Source organism: Capricornis sumatraensis, chromosome 2, assembly GCF_032405125.1.
Source record: "Capricornis sumatraensis isolate serow.1 chromosome 2, serow.2, whole genome shotgun sequence".
In the NCBI taxonomy this organism is placed as follows: domain Eukaryota; kingdom Metazoa; phylum Chordata; class Mammalia; order Artiodactyla; family Bovidae; genus Capricornis; species Capricornis sumatraensis.
Genome location: NC_091070.1, coordinates 55,339,149 through 55,358,906, shown reverse-complemented (window position 1 = coordinate 55,358,906; position 19,758 = coordinate 55,339,149). Strand labels below are relative to the sequence as shown.

The 19,758-nt window shown below is 45.1% G+C and overlaps 1 protein-coding gene across 1 annotated transcript in view; it reads right to left on the bottom strand.

Moving 5' to 3' along the window:
* The window catches only part of TLN2 (talin 2), a 208,630-nt gene that overhangs the window by 103,149 nt on the left and 85,723 nt on the right, over positions 1-19,758 (bottom strand). Inside the window, exons 26-29 of the mRNA XM_068964068.1 lie at positions 10,456-10,664; positions 9,209-9,328; positions 7,939-8,136; positions 6,778-6,917 (exon numbers count right to left, since the gene is read on the bottom strand). Coding sequence (XP_068820169.1) covers positions 6,778-6,917; positions 7,939-8,136; positions 9,209-9,328; positions 10,456-10,664 — 667 coding nt within the window. The remainder of the gene's footprint in view (positions 1-6,777; positions 6,918-7,938; positions 8,137-9,208; positions 9,329-10,455; positions 10,665-19,758) is intronic.

The window sequence follows — 19,758 nt, the reverse complement described above, 5'->3', positions numbered from 1 at the left end:
AAAATAAAGTAAAATAAAAAAAAAAGTTATAAAAATATAATAAAAAAAATAAAATGCCATCCTTCCTGATTTGAATTGCTTTGTAATTTTGTTGACAATCAGTTGACCATATTTGTGTGGGTCTACTTATGGATTCTGTTCTATTCCATTGAACTGTGTGTCTAACCTTTCACCAATATCACACTGTTTGGATTACTACACCTTTACACTAGGTCTTAAAATTGAATACAGTACCCTTGTTTTTATAAACGGAAAAAACAGAGAGAGAAAGAGAGAGACAGAGAGAGACACGAGATAATTCCATAAGGAGATGTTACAATAAGGTGCAAAAACAAGACTTAAACCCATGCTTATCTGACTCCAGCGCCAGATCCAAAACCATTTTTCTGCCGGGTGATAACTGGTCTGTACCTTTGGCAGGACCCTGAATGCTATTCAGTCGGTAACCACTGCAGCTAATGGGCAACTTAAACTAACAAAATAAAAACAGGATGCACATTGCTGCTAATCATTAACACTGTCTAATATAAAAATGCCTCATTTTATTAGTTAAATTGGCTTTGCAGCTTCCCACAGAATATCAAATTAGATGGAAAGTGATGTTGCCAATGTACCAAGGCAATCAGCTTAATTATTTGATGAGGAGCTACTGCTTTGAATTTTAAACTTAGCAAGAATGATGGGAAGAAGGAAAACATTCCTCAACTCAAGAAAGAATCCTCAAATAGTTTCTGTAAGATTGATTCATTTTAAAAAACAAAAAAGATTGATTCATTTATTTGGGGAAAAGTGCTTAACTATGGTGTCTTCCAGGTGCAAAGCAAAACAAAGACATGTGAGACAGCAGGACAGTCTTCAGTCGGGACCACCTTTGGAGGGTGCAGTTCATGACGTATTCATTGGCAGGGGCTCCCAGAGAGTTCAGCACCATGTTCTGTGTGGCAGCCTTCAAGACACATTTTAGAGTGGGCAGGCTACATGTGTCAACATGGCAAAGGGTGCAAAAAGGCCCCAACTAGGATGACAATCATTTGGGGAATATTTCCACATATCACACAAGCTTTCCATTTAGCTTCTTTCAATGCTCCCCATTTATCTACGTTAAAAAGCGTGGTCTTTATATAAAGATATTTCCATTAGAAACTAGGTATTCATGGGAATTCCCTGGTGGTTAAGCAGTTAAGATTCAGTGCTTTCACTGCTGTGGGCCCAGGTTCGACAGCTGGTCAGGGAACTAAGATCCCATAAGCCTCGTGGTGCAGCCGAAAAAGAAAAACCCCAAAACAAAAACACACTATTATGTATAAAATAGATAACTAATGAGAACCTACTGTACAGCACAGGGAACTCTGTTCAGTGTTCTGTGGTGACCTAAATGGGAAGGAAATCCAAAAAGAGGGGTCTATGTATACACATGGCTGATTAATTTTATTGTACAGCAGAAACTGACACAGCACTGTAAAGCAATTATACTCCAATAATAATAATAATGAAAACCCAAGTGCTTACAGTTGGTGAATTCAGAGACTATGTAGCTATTCATTGGCCTACGTCAAATATTTTTTAGAAGTAAAAAATTTCAAATAAAAACCTGGGGTTAAAAAAAACAACAACAGACTAAGGGTTTGTGGTTGGATAATCCATAACAGTGCCAGCATGGCACTGCTTGTCTGAATGAGTCATCTCGTAATACTGATCCATGACTGAAAAGCATTATTTAGGTATCATTTATCCTCATAAATCATTTTAGAGTGTGAATTGCATAGCTAAATAAAAAACCTACAGAGACAATTAGTTATGTAGATCTGACAATTGGAAATAGTATTTTTATGGTTCAAACTATAAAACATATTCATAAGAGCACAGGATTAGAGAAAACCCAAACATGCAACAATAAAGGATGACTAACACAGTCTACAACACAATTCTGAAGATCTGTTAAGTCATGATATCATATTCCTTGTATCATAGAATATTCATGATATACAATAAGTTAATGTTAGAAAAGAATATATAAATATATATAAAGAATATATAAACATGTAAACCATATGCACCGATATCAAAATGGTAAGTGATTTTACAATATTATTTTTAAAATTTATTATTACTATTTCTTGCCACTGATCGGCTTGCAGATCTAGTTCCCTGACCAGGGACTGAACCTGGGCCGCAGGAGTGAGAGTGCCAAGTCCTAAGCACTAGACCACCAGGGAATCCCCAAACAATATTATTTTAAAGCAAAGGTTTTAGTAAATTGACTAAAACAATACGAACCAACCAACTCACATCATCATAACAATATGGCCAAAATTAGTTGCATGCTTCCCGTGTTACATGTAAATCCCATTAGGCTTGAATTGTAGTTATTTTTATGTTCCCCATAGTTTTTTTGGTAAAGAACAAAGCTATACAAATTCATTTTAAAAATACAAAAAATTAAATAACCATAATTTCATCATCTAGAGATAGTGTTTTCTTATAATTCATTCTTTATCTAAGCATATGTAGCTACTCTCTGTCTTTAAACAATTGGAATCTACAACCTTAGATGTTAAAGGCTTTCTAACCTACAGCCAGTTAGTGTTCAGAGATACTAAATCGATTCAGGCAGGAGTTTGTGAGCTCTGGAAGGAGACTGCATGTAGACAGGGAATTGGGGCAGAGGTGAGAGAAGAAAATCAATCAATTTGTGCTCATGATGATCCATTAAGCATCCAATAGCGAGTGAGCTTGGAGAGAATAAAGCAACTTCAGACAATTCCCATCCTTAAAGGAGGATGTGCTTAGGAAGGCAGCAAAGAGCAAACCAAAATTTAACCTTTGGTATTCCCCGGGTCCTACCATCACAGGCATGGGGAGTAAAAAAATAATCCAGTTTAAAGCTCTCCAGGAAAGCAAGATGCTAGCAATCCAGTTGGAGAGGCAAGATAATGCACAGACAAGACATGAAGGTGCACCAAAGGAAGCCGTGATGGGGGTGTGACATCAGACAGGACTGGCGGGACACAGGCAGGACTCGCTGGGAGTGAAAGAGAAGTAAAGCCTTGACCACAGGTGTGGGCTCTGCCTATTAGGGAGCGCCAGACAGGGACCAGAGCAATTGTAAAGTCAGGGCTCAGCAAGATCCCAATTTGGATAATGGAAACAGAACGCTGTAGAGGAGGCTGAGAGACAGAAGGCCCAGTGTACACTTTTCTACTTTATAGCACGGAATTGCTGTTTGCTGGGTCATCCTTTTTCACCATCTCTGGAGCCAGAAAGATGCCTGCCTGGCAGGAACCTCAAGGCAAAGGGCAGCGTGGGAAGAGGCACCTCCTGCAAGGTCCTAGCAAGCCCTGGGGAAACCAGAAAGCCGCTGAACTCCTGGCTTAGGACGGTCCTGCTGCTGGCGGCAGTGGGCGTCAAGTCTTCAGCTCCCAGGAGGCCTTTTGAGCAGGGTGACTGTAGTCTGAGAAGCAGCTTGGGGGTGCTTGGAGGTAGAACACTCCTTTTTTTATTTTTCGCCACTGCAGATTGGCTTTTCACTTCCTTGACTAAGTTCAGGGAGCATCAAACCAGCCCCAAGTCACAGAAAAAGCTGATAAACAATTTACAGAGAGTCTCCAGCCCACCCAACTGGCCAGAAAAGAGCTGGAGCCAAGCATTTACATGGGAAGAACAACAACAAACCAGACACTTCACAGAAAATGGATTCCTCCCCACGAGGCATCAGAAACCAAGGGACCAGTTTGTACCAGGGCTCAAATGCAGAATAAGCAGAGCAAAACACCCACATACTCTACTGCTCTCCCAGAAGTAAATCATTATTTTTTTTTTCCAAAAGCAGGAAGAATCATGGTGACTAGAAAGAACAAAGAAAGGGTTCCAGTCTGCTGACACAGGAGCAGGGTGGAGCTGAGTCGGTCCAGGTGTGGGTCCCTACAGTGGCATGTCTGGGGTCTTTGGACATCCACACGGACAGGGAGGGCATGGCTGTCTCGAAAATAGGGAGGCCAGTGGGACTGCAGATGAGGACAATAACCATCAGATTCCTGCTACCCAGCTCCAAAGGTGCTTCTGCACAGGACTTTTGTGAGGCCCAGAGAGAACGGCGGTGGTATGCCCTGGGTGGGCCTGTCTTGACTGGACCAGGGCTGTCCTTTCTTACTCACAGTGTGTGCCCACCACTGGGCCCATATCAGGCATGCAACAAAAATTGGATTAATGAACAAATGAAGTAACAAGAGAATGAATGATTGCACCCCAGTGGGCAGAGCTTTACCCCAAAGAGGAGCTGGCCTGACTCACACAGGCAAGCTCCCACTGGGAAAATACCCCAGGGAGCCGAGCTTGCCAAGAAGCCAAGGAGAAAAGGCCAGCAACTTCCTGCAGCAGTTCTAACCCAAGACTATCAATTCACGTGATGATTTCTGAGTGCTGACTTGGCTGTGGAACCATCAGGCTGGGAATTCTCCCTATCAACTGCTGAAAGCCAGGACAGACAGGGCAACGGAAGCTTTCTCACCTCACCTCCAGGGCCCTTCCTCAATGTAACCACCAGGGGGCGTGCAGACACTCACGGAGCAAGGACACCAGCAATAAGCTTTCAGGTCCCGGAGTCCCTTTTTTAAGGGGCTTTCAAAATGTCCATTTATACTCTCCTCTCCTTCCCACAATTTATGAGAGATGACAACATGCCTCTGAGTTGGAAACTGTAATTTTGAAAAGGGACAAAAAATTGAAGATAACAAAAAACAACTGAGTTTAGGTACCTGGAAACATTAGCTGCCTTATCCAAAGGCTGTTCTTGGAAAAAAAAGTAATTAAGAGGGTTTTATATCAGAAATGGAGAAGGCAATGGCACCCCACTCCAGTACTCTTGCCTGGCAAATTGCATGGACGGAGGAGCATGGTAGGCTGCAGTCCATGGGGTCGCTAGGAGTCGGACATGACTGAGCGACTTCACTTTCACTTTTCACTTTCATGCATTGGAGAAGGAAATGGCAACCCATTCCAGTGTTTTTGCCTGGAGAATCCCAGGGACGGGGGAGCCTGGGTTGCCGTCTCTGGGGTCGCACAGAGTCGGACATGACTGAAGCGACTTAGCAGCAGCAGCATATCAGAAATAGCTGCTCAACAGAAAGGATATCACTGTTCCTCCTCATCCCCACCCTGAGGTCAGGAGGGCATGCACCTGCTGGAACAATCACAAGCAAACCACAAGATGGAGGTGGGGAGATGTGAGTATGTATCCCATCACCTAGTGGCTCTCACTGTTGTTTGAAGGTAAAGTACGTTTGGGCCTCCCAGGGGGCACTAGTGGTAAAGAACCCACCTGCAGATCCCCTGAAGGAGGGCATGGCAAACCACTCCAGTATTCTTGCCTGGAGAATGCCACAGACGGAGGAGTCTGGAGGGCTACAGTCCACAGGGTTGCAGTGTCGGACACGACTGAAGCAACTTAGCACTCAAAGTATGTTGATGAGAATGAATAAAGAAACTCAAAAGTTTTCAAGGGAGTTGCTCTGAAATTATCTAAATCCCCCCATAAAAAATAATACTGCAAACAAAGAGGAGACCAGAGACAGGTATTAACCAGTGGTACCAAGATACCTTGTCTATTGGGAATGGAACAGAGCTCAAGGGTGATGTGGGCTATACACATTCCTATTTTGTGAATGGGAAAGTTAAGATGGGTTGAGTGGTCTGACCAAAGTAACCTACTTAGTCAAGCATTGAAGTCTGTACTAGAATTTGGGACTCCTGATTCTGACAACTTAAAAAAAAAGCCAGGAGAGATAAAGACATTGAAAAACAAATAAGCAAACAAAACCAAATTTTAAAAATTTTAAGTAGAATTCAAGCCATGCTTTTTAACAATCACTCATCTGCATACTTTGAAAATGTTTCCCATTAGGCTACAGACCCTAACTGTCCTGCCTTTAATCCTTCACTGCTGTTAGGCTTCCGATAAAGTGATACTAAGTAAGGCTAAGAAAACAGGCCTATACCACCACAGAATTACAGGACACCCTACCCCCTTGGTTCAGGAATACGAATGTGGGATTACCAACATAAAATCTTCCTTAGCTATCATTGCAGCTTCTCCAGATACCAGCATTTAATCACTAGTCACTGAACTAAATTGCCAGAGTGGACCTGGGGCAGAAATTATATCGTATTACCTACTTCCTTGGGTGAAGACAACAGCAAAGAAGGACATTCACATCATCCCAAGGTCAGATTCATGTTTTAATATATTCCCCCAATTTACTCTCATCACCACCCCATCCATCCTGACTTTGAGGCCTTCTGCACGTGACGAAGTGACCATGTTTAAATCCAGCTAATTAACATGGGTGCCAGGCTCATAGTAGTAAACACTCAAGAAATGTTGAATGGCTAGTTTTTTTTTTTTTTTAACTTTTCAGCATCTTCTGATTTCTTTTTAAAGAACATATGGTACTTTCACAATCTGAATGATATTAGCACTACTTAAAAAAAAATCTGTTTAAGCCACCATATTTATAAATCAATGGAGGCCTTCAGTCTAAACAAGTCCTCCTGAAAAGGCTTTAAGAGGAGACAGAAGGCATCTTTATTGGAGAATGCACATGCAAATGAGCCCATTTAATAAGACACCAGCATCTATGTCACTGTCGTTTCTAACTCTGAGAACAGAAGGTTAGCACCGCTTCTTTGCTCAGCAAAAGCAGCAGGATGTTAGGCGGACCTCACAAACATTGATGTTATTTAACCACACATGAAAGCCCATTTTGTTCCACACTTACTTACCTTGCAGCTGCAGCCAGGAGATTTTTCGCGTTGGGGGCTCCTGGGTCTACAGAGAGAGATTTGGCAGCTAACAGTAGCTTGCTGGAGGCCATGGAGATATTCTTGAGGTTCCCTATGACTTGGATCTGGTCTTCTTTCGTCTGGAAGGTGAAAAGGAGCCAAAGTAATTAGGGGCTGTCCATTTCTCCTAAGCAGCATTCAGAGCTAGGAGGTCATCTGTACAGATGGCATGAAGCCCAATTAGTCTGCAGACGCCTAGCGTGTCGAGACTCTGCCCAGTGTCTACTGTTCCCCAAACAGATCCCAGACCAAGATGCACACAGAGGCACAGAAATCCATTCCCATGTGGGTCAGCCAAGAACTATGCTGTATCACAAGTGTGGGTATTAATGGGGGGTGTGGGATGGGGAGTGACCAGGCCACAATTCCAGCATCTTGTTCAACAGTGCTGGAGTTGTCCAGGGGCTGGTGCACCCCAGCCTGGCACATACAACAACCATCACTGTCTGGACATTGAGAGCTGACTGCATCCCAAAAGCTTCTGACTCTGGAAATAATACACTGCTCACCTGGCTTCCCATCCGAGAAACAGCCCTTTGTATGTAACAGAGTAAGAAGCATGCTGGGTACCACTTTGAGGGAGTTCAAAGCAAATAAATAGCTCGCAAATAAATAGCTCAGTGAGCTCACCCCAGACCAGTCATGCTCCCTTGTTCTAAAGTAGGGGTTTATCTATTCATCTGAAGGAGGTAATTTTGAATCACTTGATACTCAGGGTTAGACACAACCTTTTCAAATGGACGCACCGAACCTCAAATAACATGAGTTTTTAATAGTACCATACTACATTTGAAGTATAGGATGCAGGGCTCTCCTCCTTCTCTCCTCTGCCCTCCTTTCAAACAGTATAAGATGATCAATTCTATTGGAAGATCATGGGAGAAGTTATCGGTCATCTTTATCTCACACATCAGCTAATAGCATCTTTGGGAATGCCATTCCTGTAAGCTCACGAAGCTCTCTGAGCATCAAAGATAATGTAAAGCCGTGGGCTGTTCACAGCTTCCCAGCTCCTACGTGCCACTTAGCCTCAGGGGCTGACAGTCCACCAGAGGCAAGAGGCAAGGGTCAGCTCCACTTAGCAACAGCCCTCCCTCTCACCTGCGCCTGGCCTGCCATCTCAATGCCAGCATCAAGGAACTCGTCGAAGTCATCACTGAACTTCCCGGAGGCTGCGGCCAGCTCTCCACTCTGGCCCCGGGTGGCATGGACCACTTCCCCCGCAGACTGGTTCAGATCGGCGGCTGCTTGGTTCAGTTCACTCTGGGCTTCCTGGAAGGGCTTTGTGCTTGGAGGTAACTGTGGGAACGGAGGGCACATTGCGGAAAGAGTTTTTCTGAGTGTAGGAGGAACAGTGGACGCTGCAGAGGGGAGACAGGCTCCCCAGGATGCATTTCTGAATCGTTTAGGTGAAAAGGCTCTGTGCGGTCTGAGCCCACGTTAAGTCTGACTTTCAAAAAAATACACCCATTCACTCATTCACTTAAATTTGTTGAACACTTATTCAGTGCTAGACAGGGTGGATCTAAAAATAGTTAAGGACGGCTTTCCACAGGGCTTCTGTGCTCCTAGCTGCATAGTCAAGATTCATACCTGGACAACCTGACTCTGGAATCTGCTCTCTGAACCCACGCTCTATCTTGGCATTCTCAGATGGAAACTTGCAAAGTTTTAGCTTTCTGGAACTAAAAGGCAGACAGATGCTATTAACCTTTAAATCCTATTTTTCCAAACTAATAGCCACCAATTTTATTCATCAGTTGGTCTCTGCTAACAATATAGCTTTCCCTCAGAAGTGCCACTGGCAGAACTGTAACTGTTGGTAGAAAGTTCTAGAGAGTTAAGCTAGATTATATGAGTCACACCACACCCACTGTCTGCGTACCTGGTTATGTGCCAAGCATGCAGCAGAGAAGAAACAGAGATGAAGAAGACCAAGTCCCCCCAAAGCGGGCTTACAAAAAAAGAAGGGAACAAGCTCCAAAATGAAATCCCACAGACCACTCACTCTTTCAGTGAGTTCCAGACACTTGCGTCCCTTTATCACTGACTGTCATGGCCTGAAATGTCCTGAGGAGAGGTCAGATGATCCAAACCCTCCCCCTCAACAGCCTGCCCCATTCTTGGCTCACAGGGATAACCCGAGATCGAATGACAACGTGGGCTCAAGGAAAAAATAAATTTTAGAAGCTCTACCTGGGAATTCGGCTGATCAGAAAGCAAAATAAGGAAAAGGCAAATAGGCAGGAAAACCAGGACCCCCTAAGAGAAGGCTAGCTACTCAAAGGGTCCCTGGAGGGGAGAAGATCCCACCTGCACCTGAGGTGAGCCCAGGCCCAAAGGTACCCCTTCCCGAGCCAAAACCTCTCACCGAGTCCACCAGCAGCTTCTTGCTTGACTCCCCAATGCTCTTCAAGGCCACATCCACATCCTTCTGCCCAGGGAGACAGTTCACACAGTTATTCAAGGAGTGAGAAACGGCTTTGGCCACCTGAATACACAGAGGGAGAAAAGCCCTGTCAGAAAGCAGCTTCCAGGGCAGACAGACTTGCACATGTGCTGGGAGTGAGCAGAGCTAAAAGAGACAGGGAAAGGACCTGCCAGCGCCCACCTGACACTGTTTACCACTGCATCAGGGTATTTAGCGCAGAAGGCAATGGCACCCCACTCCAGTACTCTTGCCTGGAAAATCCCATGGATGGAGGAGCCTGGTGGGCTGCAGTCCATGGGGTCGCTAAGAGTCAGACATGACTGAGCGACTTCACTTTCACTTTTCACTTTGATGCATTGGAGAAGGAAATGGCAAGCCACTCCAGTGTTCTTGCCTGGAGAATCCCGGGGACGGGGGAGCCTGGTGGGCTGCCATCTATAGGGTCGCACAGAGTCGGACACGACTGAAGCGACTCAGCAGCAGCAGGGTATTTAGGCCTCTCACTCGGGGGAACATCCTGTGTCTTGGCACCAGGTGTGACTACAGCACTGGAGGCCAGGCCAAGTCCTGACTCTGACTCAAACACAAGCCTCCAATATTCTGTCAGGTTCCAAGACAAAGACAGCCAATACCAAGAGAAAGAGAAATAGTTCCCTGCTAGGGAGGCCTGCAGAGGGCCCGAGGTAGAAGGAGGCCCCGAGCTCTTTGGATCACCGTTTGCAGGCCTGTTATGAATTTCTGCCCAGTGACCCTCTGGTGCCATCACCTCCACACCTCCCCCAGCTCAAGGGCTGGAGGGGCGCTCTGAGCTCTTCCAGACCAGCTTGGAGTTTGCCCACACGCTGCGAGGCTCTACGTCTGCACTCTCTGGGAAGACTCATCTGAAGAAGCACTAGAGAGAGTTTAAAGTGTTGAGTTTCTAAACCAAGTGTATCTACCTCACCTCCCAGGCCAGGAAGAGGGATACGTGTAAGCGCATTCGGGCCAAGACCAGCTTGCTGTGACCAGGCCCTTCAAGCTCCGAGCACAGGCCTCGACAAAACCCCTGTACTTTCTGTTGACTGAATTAAGAAGATCTCACGTTACGGGGGCTACTAGGCAAAGCTTTTGAAGGTGCTCATTACTGGGTGACAGCCTGTCAACATGTCACCGTGATGGTGACCTTAGCTGCCAGTTCTGGGCCTCACCTGAGCTAGTCTCTGCTGACTCTCGGCGTCTCCAGGTGCAATCAGGGCCTGCTTGGCCTCTTGGATGAGCATGGCCGAGCCCTCCATCACGTCCCGGGCAGAATCCAACATGGCGTGGGCAGCCGCCGGGTCACTTGTGGATGCAGCCACGCCCCGGGCAGCCTGGGCCAGTGTTTTCAGAGCTTGGGCTGTCTCTCGAGCAGCCACCCCTGGGGATTGGAAAAAAAAAAAAAAAAAAGAAGCCCACCAGACTTTCTATTAGGTTTCATCCAAAAGCCATACTTCTACTTGGGAGTAAATCTCTAGATCCTTCTAAAGAGAAGAGAATCCTCAGACAGTGCCTGGCACAGGTAAGCTCCAAATGGCTTTTTATAAAATTTGAATTGATGTGCTTCTCAAAGAAGTAGCCCATGCCACTGGCTCTGGGCTGCTCCAAGAGGGATGTCAGAGCAAATGCCACACTAAAATCTTTTTCCTTCCGCTTCTGTCCCCTGCACTGTCCCATCTGTCCTCAGACCTCAAATGCCAAGGGCACAGGATCCAACTCACAGATGAGTCATTCTAATTCACTTTTCTTTCCAGTCATTTCTATCAGCATAACTTACATACAACAAAGTGAACAAGTCTCCCAGGAAGACTCACTGAGTCTACAGATGTGTACACGCACGTACCTGGCATCCAGATGCAGACAGAACATTTCCATCACCTGTACTCCTTCCCAGTTAATAGACTCTCACGCCGGAAGTAATCCCTACTCTAGTTTTTATCACCTTAGCCTAGTGTTACCTGCTCTTAAACTCTGTGTTTTCTGAACCACACAGCAGGTGTTCTTCTTCGTTTAGTTTCTTTCTCTGACCATAATGCTGTGAGATTTGCCCATGCTGTCACACACAGCAGTCCATTTTTTCCCTTGCTGCGTAATGTTCCATTATGGGAACACAGCAACATCTGCTTATCCACTCTTGCTGGACATTTGGGGACTGTTTCCTGTGTGGATTATTATGAATGGAACTACCAGAAAAATTCTCATAGCAGCATTTAGGTAGACAAATGGAACTGATTCTAGCAGATTTAAACCTAGAAGTTGAATTCCTGGGCCACAGAGGAAGTGTATATTTAGCTTTGGCGGACACTACAAAACTTCTTCAGAATGTTTTTGCCATTTTACACTCCACCAGCACCATATGAGAGTTCAGTTACTCTACATCCTGACCCAAACTTGCTATTGCTAGATATTTTTCTTTTCAGCCAACTCTGAGGAGTGTTCAGCTGCATCTCACTGAGATTTTTCTTTTTTGGGGGGTGGGGGGTGGCAATGATTGACATGTGGGATCTTAGTTCCCTAACAACAGACTGAATTCATATCACCTGCAGTACACAGTCTTAAAGTCTTAACTACTGGACCACCAGGCAAGTTCCTTACTGAGGTTTAATTCTTCTGCCCCTAGTGAGCAGTGATGTTGAACACTTTTCTCAGTGGCTGGACATCCTCTTTTGTGAAGGGCCTGCTCATCTTTAAATTTGCTTCTAAAGATGATGGGCGGAGAAGGCAATGGCACCCCACTCCAGTACTCCTGCCTGGAAAATCCCATGGATGGACAAGCCTGGAAGGCTGCAGTCCATGGGGTGGCTGAGGGTTGGACACGACTGAGCGACTTCCCTTTCACTTTTCACTTTCATGCATTGGAGAAGGAAATGGCAACCCACTCCAGTGTTCTTGCTTGGAGAATCCCAGGGACAGGGGAGCCTGGTGGGCTGCCGTCTATGGGGTCACACAGAGTCAGACACGACTGAAGTGACTTAGCAGCAGCAAGATGATGGGATTTGGTGATAAACTGTAAATATAAACCAATTCTTAAAAAAATGATAGGACTTCCCTGGTGGCACAGTGGATTAAGAATCCACCTGTCAATGCAGGGGACATAGGTTTGATCCCTGGTTTGGGAAGATTCCACATGCCTCGGAGAACCAGTCCAGAGCCACAACTACTGAAGCCCACACACCTCAGAGTCTGTGCTCTGCAACAAGAGAAGCCACCACAATGAGAAGTATGCATACTGCAACGAAGAGTAGCCTCCGCTCACTGCAACTAGCAAAAGCCCGCACATAGCAACAAAGACTCAGCACAACCAAAAATAAATAAATTCTAAAAACTTTAAAAACTATAGCACCTCCTCTCATAGAAAGGAGAGGTGCCACCCTACATGACACCTAGAACTTGGCACACCGAAGAAAAGGATGAAGACTGGAAATGCCGAAGCGTGTAACAAAAGGCTCCCAGAACCCGGGGGACTGCAGAATATCCAGCCTCAAAGCTTGTCTCATGAAACCATTTCAGATGAGGACCAGCGCTGCAAAGCTTCTTGTCTGTGGATACACTTGAGATCTGAGGTTTCTTACATCTCAGATGTGTAAGAAAGGGGTCAGACCCTGCACAGTGCTCTCTGGGACACAGAACCATAAGGGATTCTTGTCAGAACCCACAACATCTGCATGAAGAATTCGGATCATCTCTTTCACCACAGGCTTCGGCTATAGGCCGAAGGCTTCATCTACAGGCTTCGGCTGGATGGTCTCCGGGCATCACTGAGCGTGGCCTTTACTGCCGCTGATTCAGCTGAGTGGGCACAGATGCAGCAGGTGGTCCTTGCCTTACTGGGGACAAGGTGACCTAATACAATAAAGAATGTGAAAGGCCCCGGACACATAAAACAAGCTCATAGTGTTGCAGACTGGCTCATCTGTAAATATTTAGGAAGCCACACAGCTGGGACATAACTTTACAATCTAATCAAGAAAAATTACAAAGCTGCCAATCTACCCTTTATCACCTGGCACTTCTGAGCATAGTATGTGGAATGAGTGCATGTTTTTTAAAAAGTGTTTTTTATGGAAGTGGAGAAAACATAAAGATAAATAAAGCCAAGGTGAAGCAGACAGACACGCCGAGCAGAAGTCTGCATTTTATGCTGAAGTTGCCGGCACAGGATGGAAGAACATCCTTGCTCAGAAGGGCCCCAGGGTGGTTAAGACCTTGTACAGCTCAGGGCTGGTGAGCTGTGTGGGCTAAACTCCTGCCACCTTTTCCCTCTGGGCATTGGTTTCCCACAGGTTGTAGGAGAGGATGAGACCACATCTCTGACCAGAGAAAATTCGACACTGTGATTCCTTAGACCTCGCCTCTTGACTTCCTACAGGGACTCTTGAATTTATCTGAGTTGCATGATTTTGGAAGAATAAAACATTTATCACATCCAATTAGAAAAGTCATGATCATGCAAAAATCATTCACGAAAACCTTTTATAGACTCAGACAGTTTTTCTAAAAGGCAGAAACCAGGAGAGTGGAATTCCAAAAGCTGAGGCATATCCACCCTATGTGTTTTCTGCTGAGGACTCACTATGAAATCTCTAGGCACATCAAGAATCCTCTCTGGAAGGATTAGGTTTTGAAGAAAGCAGAAGCCACACCAACAAATGGATGAAAGAGGACCACCAGATGGCAGGGAGCCCAATAAACATCCAAGTCTGTATGGGGCTGAATTTATGGCAACGTTCTCAATAGTGATGTTGGTTATCATCAAGGTCATGTGTCCAAGCAATCAGCACTCCCACCCACCCCAAATTATTCCTGTAGTCAAGCATGCAACATACCCCAAACTGCCAGTGGGAAACACTGAAGCAGGCAACTATTTCAATAACCACAGTCCTTGGAAGACACAGATTACGTTCACAGTATTCCTGTCAGCTACTTCTCAAAATATTGGGTTGGCCAAAAAGTTCGTTTGGCTTTTTCCATAAGCGGGAAGTGAAAAACCCGTACGAACTTTTTGATGAACCCAACATATTCAGCAACAGAGCTTAAGGAGGCACATTAATAATATGAAATACAGGGGAATTCTTTATCAAATTATCATTCCTGATCTGAATTCATGTAGATTGTGTGTAGACAGCATTAGATCACATATCAAACTCACAAGGTAAAAACCATGTATGCATACTAGTAGCTCATTCATGCTACTGTAAGCAGAACCTAAGACAACATTAGAAAGCAAATGGCAACCCCCTCCAGTACTCTTGCCTGGAGAATCCCATGGAGGGAGGAGTCTGGTAGGCTACAGTCCATGGGGTCGCAAAGAGTCGGACACGACTGAGCGACTTCACTTCACTTCATACTCCAGTTAAAATATAAATTAAAAAATTCATGTATGAAAGATTTTTTTAATCTGCCCCAAAGGATCTGGAAAGGGTTCTGTGTAACTGTAATCAGACCAGACTAAATGCATTTTGAACACCATGCTGGCCAAACCCCGCCTCCCCCCCCACCCCGCCCCGCCCACAGACACATATATCTGCATTAGAATACAGTCCAGGGGCAGCCTGTGTATAACTTCTGCATACCCCACACATCGCAGATGTGGAGAGGGAACTAACACCCAGGGAGAAGTCATCCATACTCACGTCCTCTCCCTGCTTCCCATCAACACTTCAACTTTATTGAAACGGCCTTCAACAGGGAGAGTCAGTGACTTAGTTTTTCCTTAAGCCAAGCGGATGCTTCAGTCCCTCTCTTCAGTGTCTTTCTAGGCAGACACTGTGAGCTGAGAGACAACCCTCTCTCCTGGTTTCCTTGCTATAAGGATGCACATTTTCGTGTCTTTCAAAGATTTCTATTGCTCAGCCTTCTCCTTAAAGGGTTCTGCAGGGTTATATCTGATAAAATTTTTCTTATTGTACCACTACCCCCACCCCAGGGCAAACTTATCTACCTCCCTACCATGGTATGAACCAACACCATTTTATTCAAATTTTAAAAATATTTATCTCCAGCTCAGACTTCTCTACTGAGTTCCGGAGGCAAATATCTAGTTGCCTAATGAGTGCCTCTCTGTGGATATCCTGCAGACACTTCAAATTGAATCCATTTGAAGTTGAACCTGGAATCCTGAAATCCCAGCTCTCAACATGGCTGCCCATGATCCAGTGTTTCTACCACAGTGAGTTCAGCTATCAGGCTAAACTTAGAGCTGTCTATGTTACTTTTCTTAAACTTAGGAAACAATTGCCAACAATTGTCAAGTCTCTTTGTCTTTAATCCATCCCTCATCTCCAAGGCCATTTCTAAACACAGTTTTACATTTGGAAGTTCTCAGATCACGTACTGCTGAAGCCTGGTGTGAAGGATTTTGAGAACAATCTTGTCAGTGTGTGAAGTGAGTGCAATTGAATGGTAGTCTGAAAATTCTTTGCATTGCTTTTTTTGGGATTGGCATGAAAACTGACCTGTCCCAGTCTTGTGGTCATGGCTGGGTTTTCCAAATTTGCTGACATATTGAGTGAACTGGTTCCAAATAGGAAAAGGAGTACATCAAGGCTGTATATTGTCACCCTGTTTATTTAACTTATATGCAGAGTACATCATGAGAAGCGCTGGACTGGAAGAAACACAAGCTGGAATCAAGATTGCTGGGAGAAATATCAATAACCTCAGATATGCAGATGATACCACCCTTATGGCAGAAAGTGAAGAGGAGCTAAAAAGCCTCTTGATGAAAGTGAAAGAGGAGAGTGGAAAAGTTGGCCTAAAGCTCAACATCCAGAAAACAAAGATCATGGCATCCGGTCCCATCACTTCATGGGAAATAGATGGGGAAACAGTAGAAACAGTGGCAGACTTTTTTGGGGGGGGCTCCAAAATCACCGCAGATGGTGACTGCAGCCATGAAATTAAAAGACGCTTACTCCTTGGAAGAAAAGTTATGAGCAACCTAGATAGCATATTGAAAAGCAGAGACATTACTTCACCAACTAAGGTCCGTCTAGTCAAGGCTATGGTTTTTCCTGTGGTCATGTATGGATGTGAGAGTTGGACTGTGAAGAAGGCTGAGCGCCAAAGAATTGATGCTTTTGAACTGTGGTGTTGGAGAAGACTCTTGAGAGTCCCTTGGACTGCAAGGAGATCCAACCAGTCCATTCTGAAGGAGATCAACCCTGGGATTTCTTTGGAAGGAATGATGCTGAAGCTGAAACTCCAATACTTTGGCCACCTCATGCGAAGAGTTGACTCATTGGAAAAGACTCTGATGCTGGGAGGGATTGGGGGCAGGAGGAGAAGGGGACAACAGAGGATGAGATGGCTGGATGGCATCACAGACTCGATGGACATGAGTCTGAGTGAACTCCGGGAGATGGTGATGAACAGGGAGGCCTGGTGTGCTGCGATTCATGGGGTCGCAGAGTCGGACACGACTGAGCGACTGAACTGAACTGAGTGCAGCACTTTAACAACATCACCTTTAGTATGTTAAATGGCTCAGATGGAATTCCATCACCTCCACTAGCTTTGTTCGTAGTAATACTTGCTACAGCCCACTTAATTCCAGGATGTCTGGCTCTAGGTGAGTAACCACACCATAATAATTATCGAGTCATTAAGACCTTTTTTTGTATAGTCTTCTGTGTATTCTTGCCACCTCTTCTTAATCTCTTCTGCTTCTGTTAGGTCCTTACTGTTTTCGGTCCTTTATCATGCCCATTTTTGCATGAAATGTTCCCTAGATATCTCCAGTTTTCCAGAAGAGATCTCTAGTCTTCCCTAATCTATTACTTTCCTCTATTCCTTGGCATTGCTCGTACCTCTCCTTGCTATTCTCTGAAACTCTGCATTCTGTTGGGTATACCTTTCCTTTCCTCCTTTGTCTTTCACCTTTCACTTCTCTTCTTTCCTCAGCTATTTGCAAAACTTCCTCAGACAACCACTTTGCCTCCATGCATTTCTTTTTCTTTGGAATTATTTTGCTCACTGCCTCCTGTACAATGTTACGAACCTCCATCCATAGTTCTTCAGGCACTCTGTCAGATCTAATCCCTTGAAGCGATTTATCACCTCCTCTTTATAATCATAAGAGATTTGATTTAGGTCGTATCTGAATGGACTAGTGGTTTTCCCTACCTTCTTGAGAGATTAAAATGCCAGTATTCTTTGGATCATGGAGAAAGCAAGGGGGTTCCAGAAAAACATCCACTTCTGCTTCATTGATTACACTAAAGCCTTTGAGTGTGTGGATCACAACAAACTGTAGAAAATTCTTAGAGAGACAGGAATACTAAACCACCTTACCTGCCTCCTGAGAAATCTGTATGCAGGTTAAGAAGCAACAGTTAGAACCAGACATGGAACAACAGACTGGTTCCAAATTAGGAAAGGAGTACGTCAAAACTGTATACTGTCACCCTGCTTATTTAACTTCTATGCAGAGTACATCACGTGAAATGCCTGGCTGGATGAAGCACAAGCTGGATTCAAGACTGCTGGAAGAAACACCAAAAACCTCCAATAGGCAGATACCACTCTAATGGCAGAAAGTGAAGAGGAACTAAAGAGCCTCTTGATGAAGGTGAAAGAGGAGAGTGAAGAAACTGGCTTGAAACTCAACATTCAAAAAACTAAGACCACGGCATCTGGTCTCATCACTTCATGGCCAATAGAAGGGAAAAAGTGGAAGCAGTGACAGATTTTATTTTCTAAGTGATTTTCAAAATCACTATGGATGGTGACTGCAGCCATGAAATTGAAAGGCACTTGCTTCTTGGAAGGAAAGCTATGACAAACCTAGACAGTGTATTAAAAAGCAGAGACATCATCTTGCCGACAAAAGTCCATATAGGCAAAGCTATGGTTTTTCCATTAGTCACGTATGGATATGAGAGCTGCACCACAAAGAAGGCTGAGCACCAAAGAATTAATGCTTTCAAACAGTGGTGCTGGAGAGGACTCTTCTGAGTCCGTCAGACTGCAAGGAGATCAAACCAGTCTATCTTAAAGGAAATCAGCCCTGAATATCCAATGGAAAGACTGTTGCTGAAGCTAAAGCTCCAATACTTTGGCCGCCTGATGAGAAGAGCTGGACTTACTGGAAAAGACCCTGATGCTGGGAAAGATTGAGGGCAAGAGGAGAAGGGGGTGACAGAGGATGAAATGGTTGGATGGCATTGTCGACTCAATGGATATGAGTTTGAGCAAACTCCAGGACATAATGAATGCCAGGGAAGCCTGGAGTGCTGCAGTCTATGAGGCCACAAAATGTTGGACATGACCTAGTAACTGAACAACAACAAGATCTCCACAACAAACCACTAACATTTCTATGTGGATAATTGCAACAGCCTTCTCACTGGTCTCAGTACCCCCAGCTTTGTTTCACTCTCATTTATCTGCACGTGAAAGAAGGGTAATCTGCATTAAAGGGCAATCTAGACTGTGTCCATGGATGCAAACTTTTCGGTATGTTCACATGCTCGGAGATTAAATTTCAATTTATTGTTTTTAAAAATATGTATTTATTTGGCTGTATTGGGTATTTGTTGCAGCTCATGGGCTCTCCAGTTGTGGGCCTTCGGCTCCAGAGTTGGCAGTTTCAGTAGTTGCGGGGCACAGGTTTAGTTGCCCTACCACATGTGGGATCTTAGTTCCCTGATCAGGGATTGGACCTGTGTCTCCTGCATTGCAAGACGGATTCTTTTTTTTTAGTAAGTACTTTATTTCTGGCTGCATTGGGTCCTCGTTGCTGTGCACAGGCTTCTTCTAGTTGCTCCAGCCGGGGTGTCTCTTGCTGCAGAGCACGGGCTCCAGGCGCACAGGCTGCAGTCATTTCAGCACACTGGTTCCGTAATTGTGGTACATGGGTTTAGTTGTTCCACAGCACGTGGGATCTTCCCAGCAGCTGTCAAACCCTGCACTGGCAGGCAGATTCTTATCTACAGGACAACCAGGGAAGTCTGAAAGGCAGATTCTTAACCACTTGACCACCAGGAAAGTCCCTCAATTTATTTAAATTGGCTTATGAGGCCTTTTGGGGCTTCCCAGGAGGCTCAGTGGTAAAGAAACTGCTTGTCAATCCAGGAGCCGCAGGAGAGGCGGGTTCGACCCCTGGGTTGAGAAGATCCCCTGGAGGAGGAAATGGCCACCCACTTGAGTATTCTTGCTGGGAAATCCCATGAACAGAGGAGCCTGGTGGGCTACAGTCCAGTGTCGCAGAGTCTGATACTACGATCGACTGAGGATGCATGCATGACGCCTTTCAGGATCTGACCCCAGCCGACCTTCACAGCCTTATCTTCTCACTCCCTACCTCCCTGCCTTCTACTTGGATCCTTCTCAGTTCATTTGATTCGCCTTCTTCTGCTTTTGGGGCTTCACATATGCTGTTTCCAAGTCCACATAGTTGGTACCTGCCAACACGAAATGGGGCTATTCCTAGTCTGGTCTTCAGACACCAGCTAGACAGTCTGTCATTCTGGATG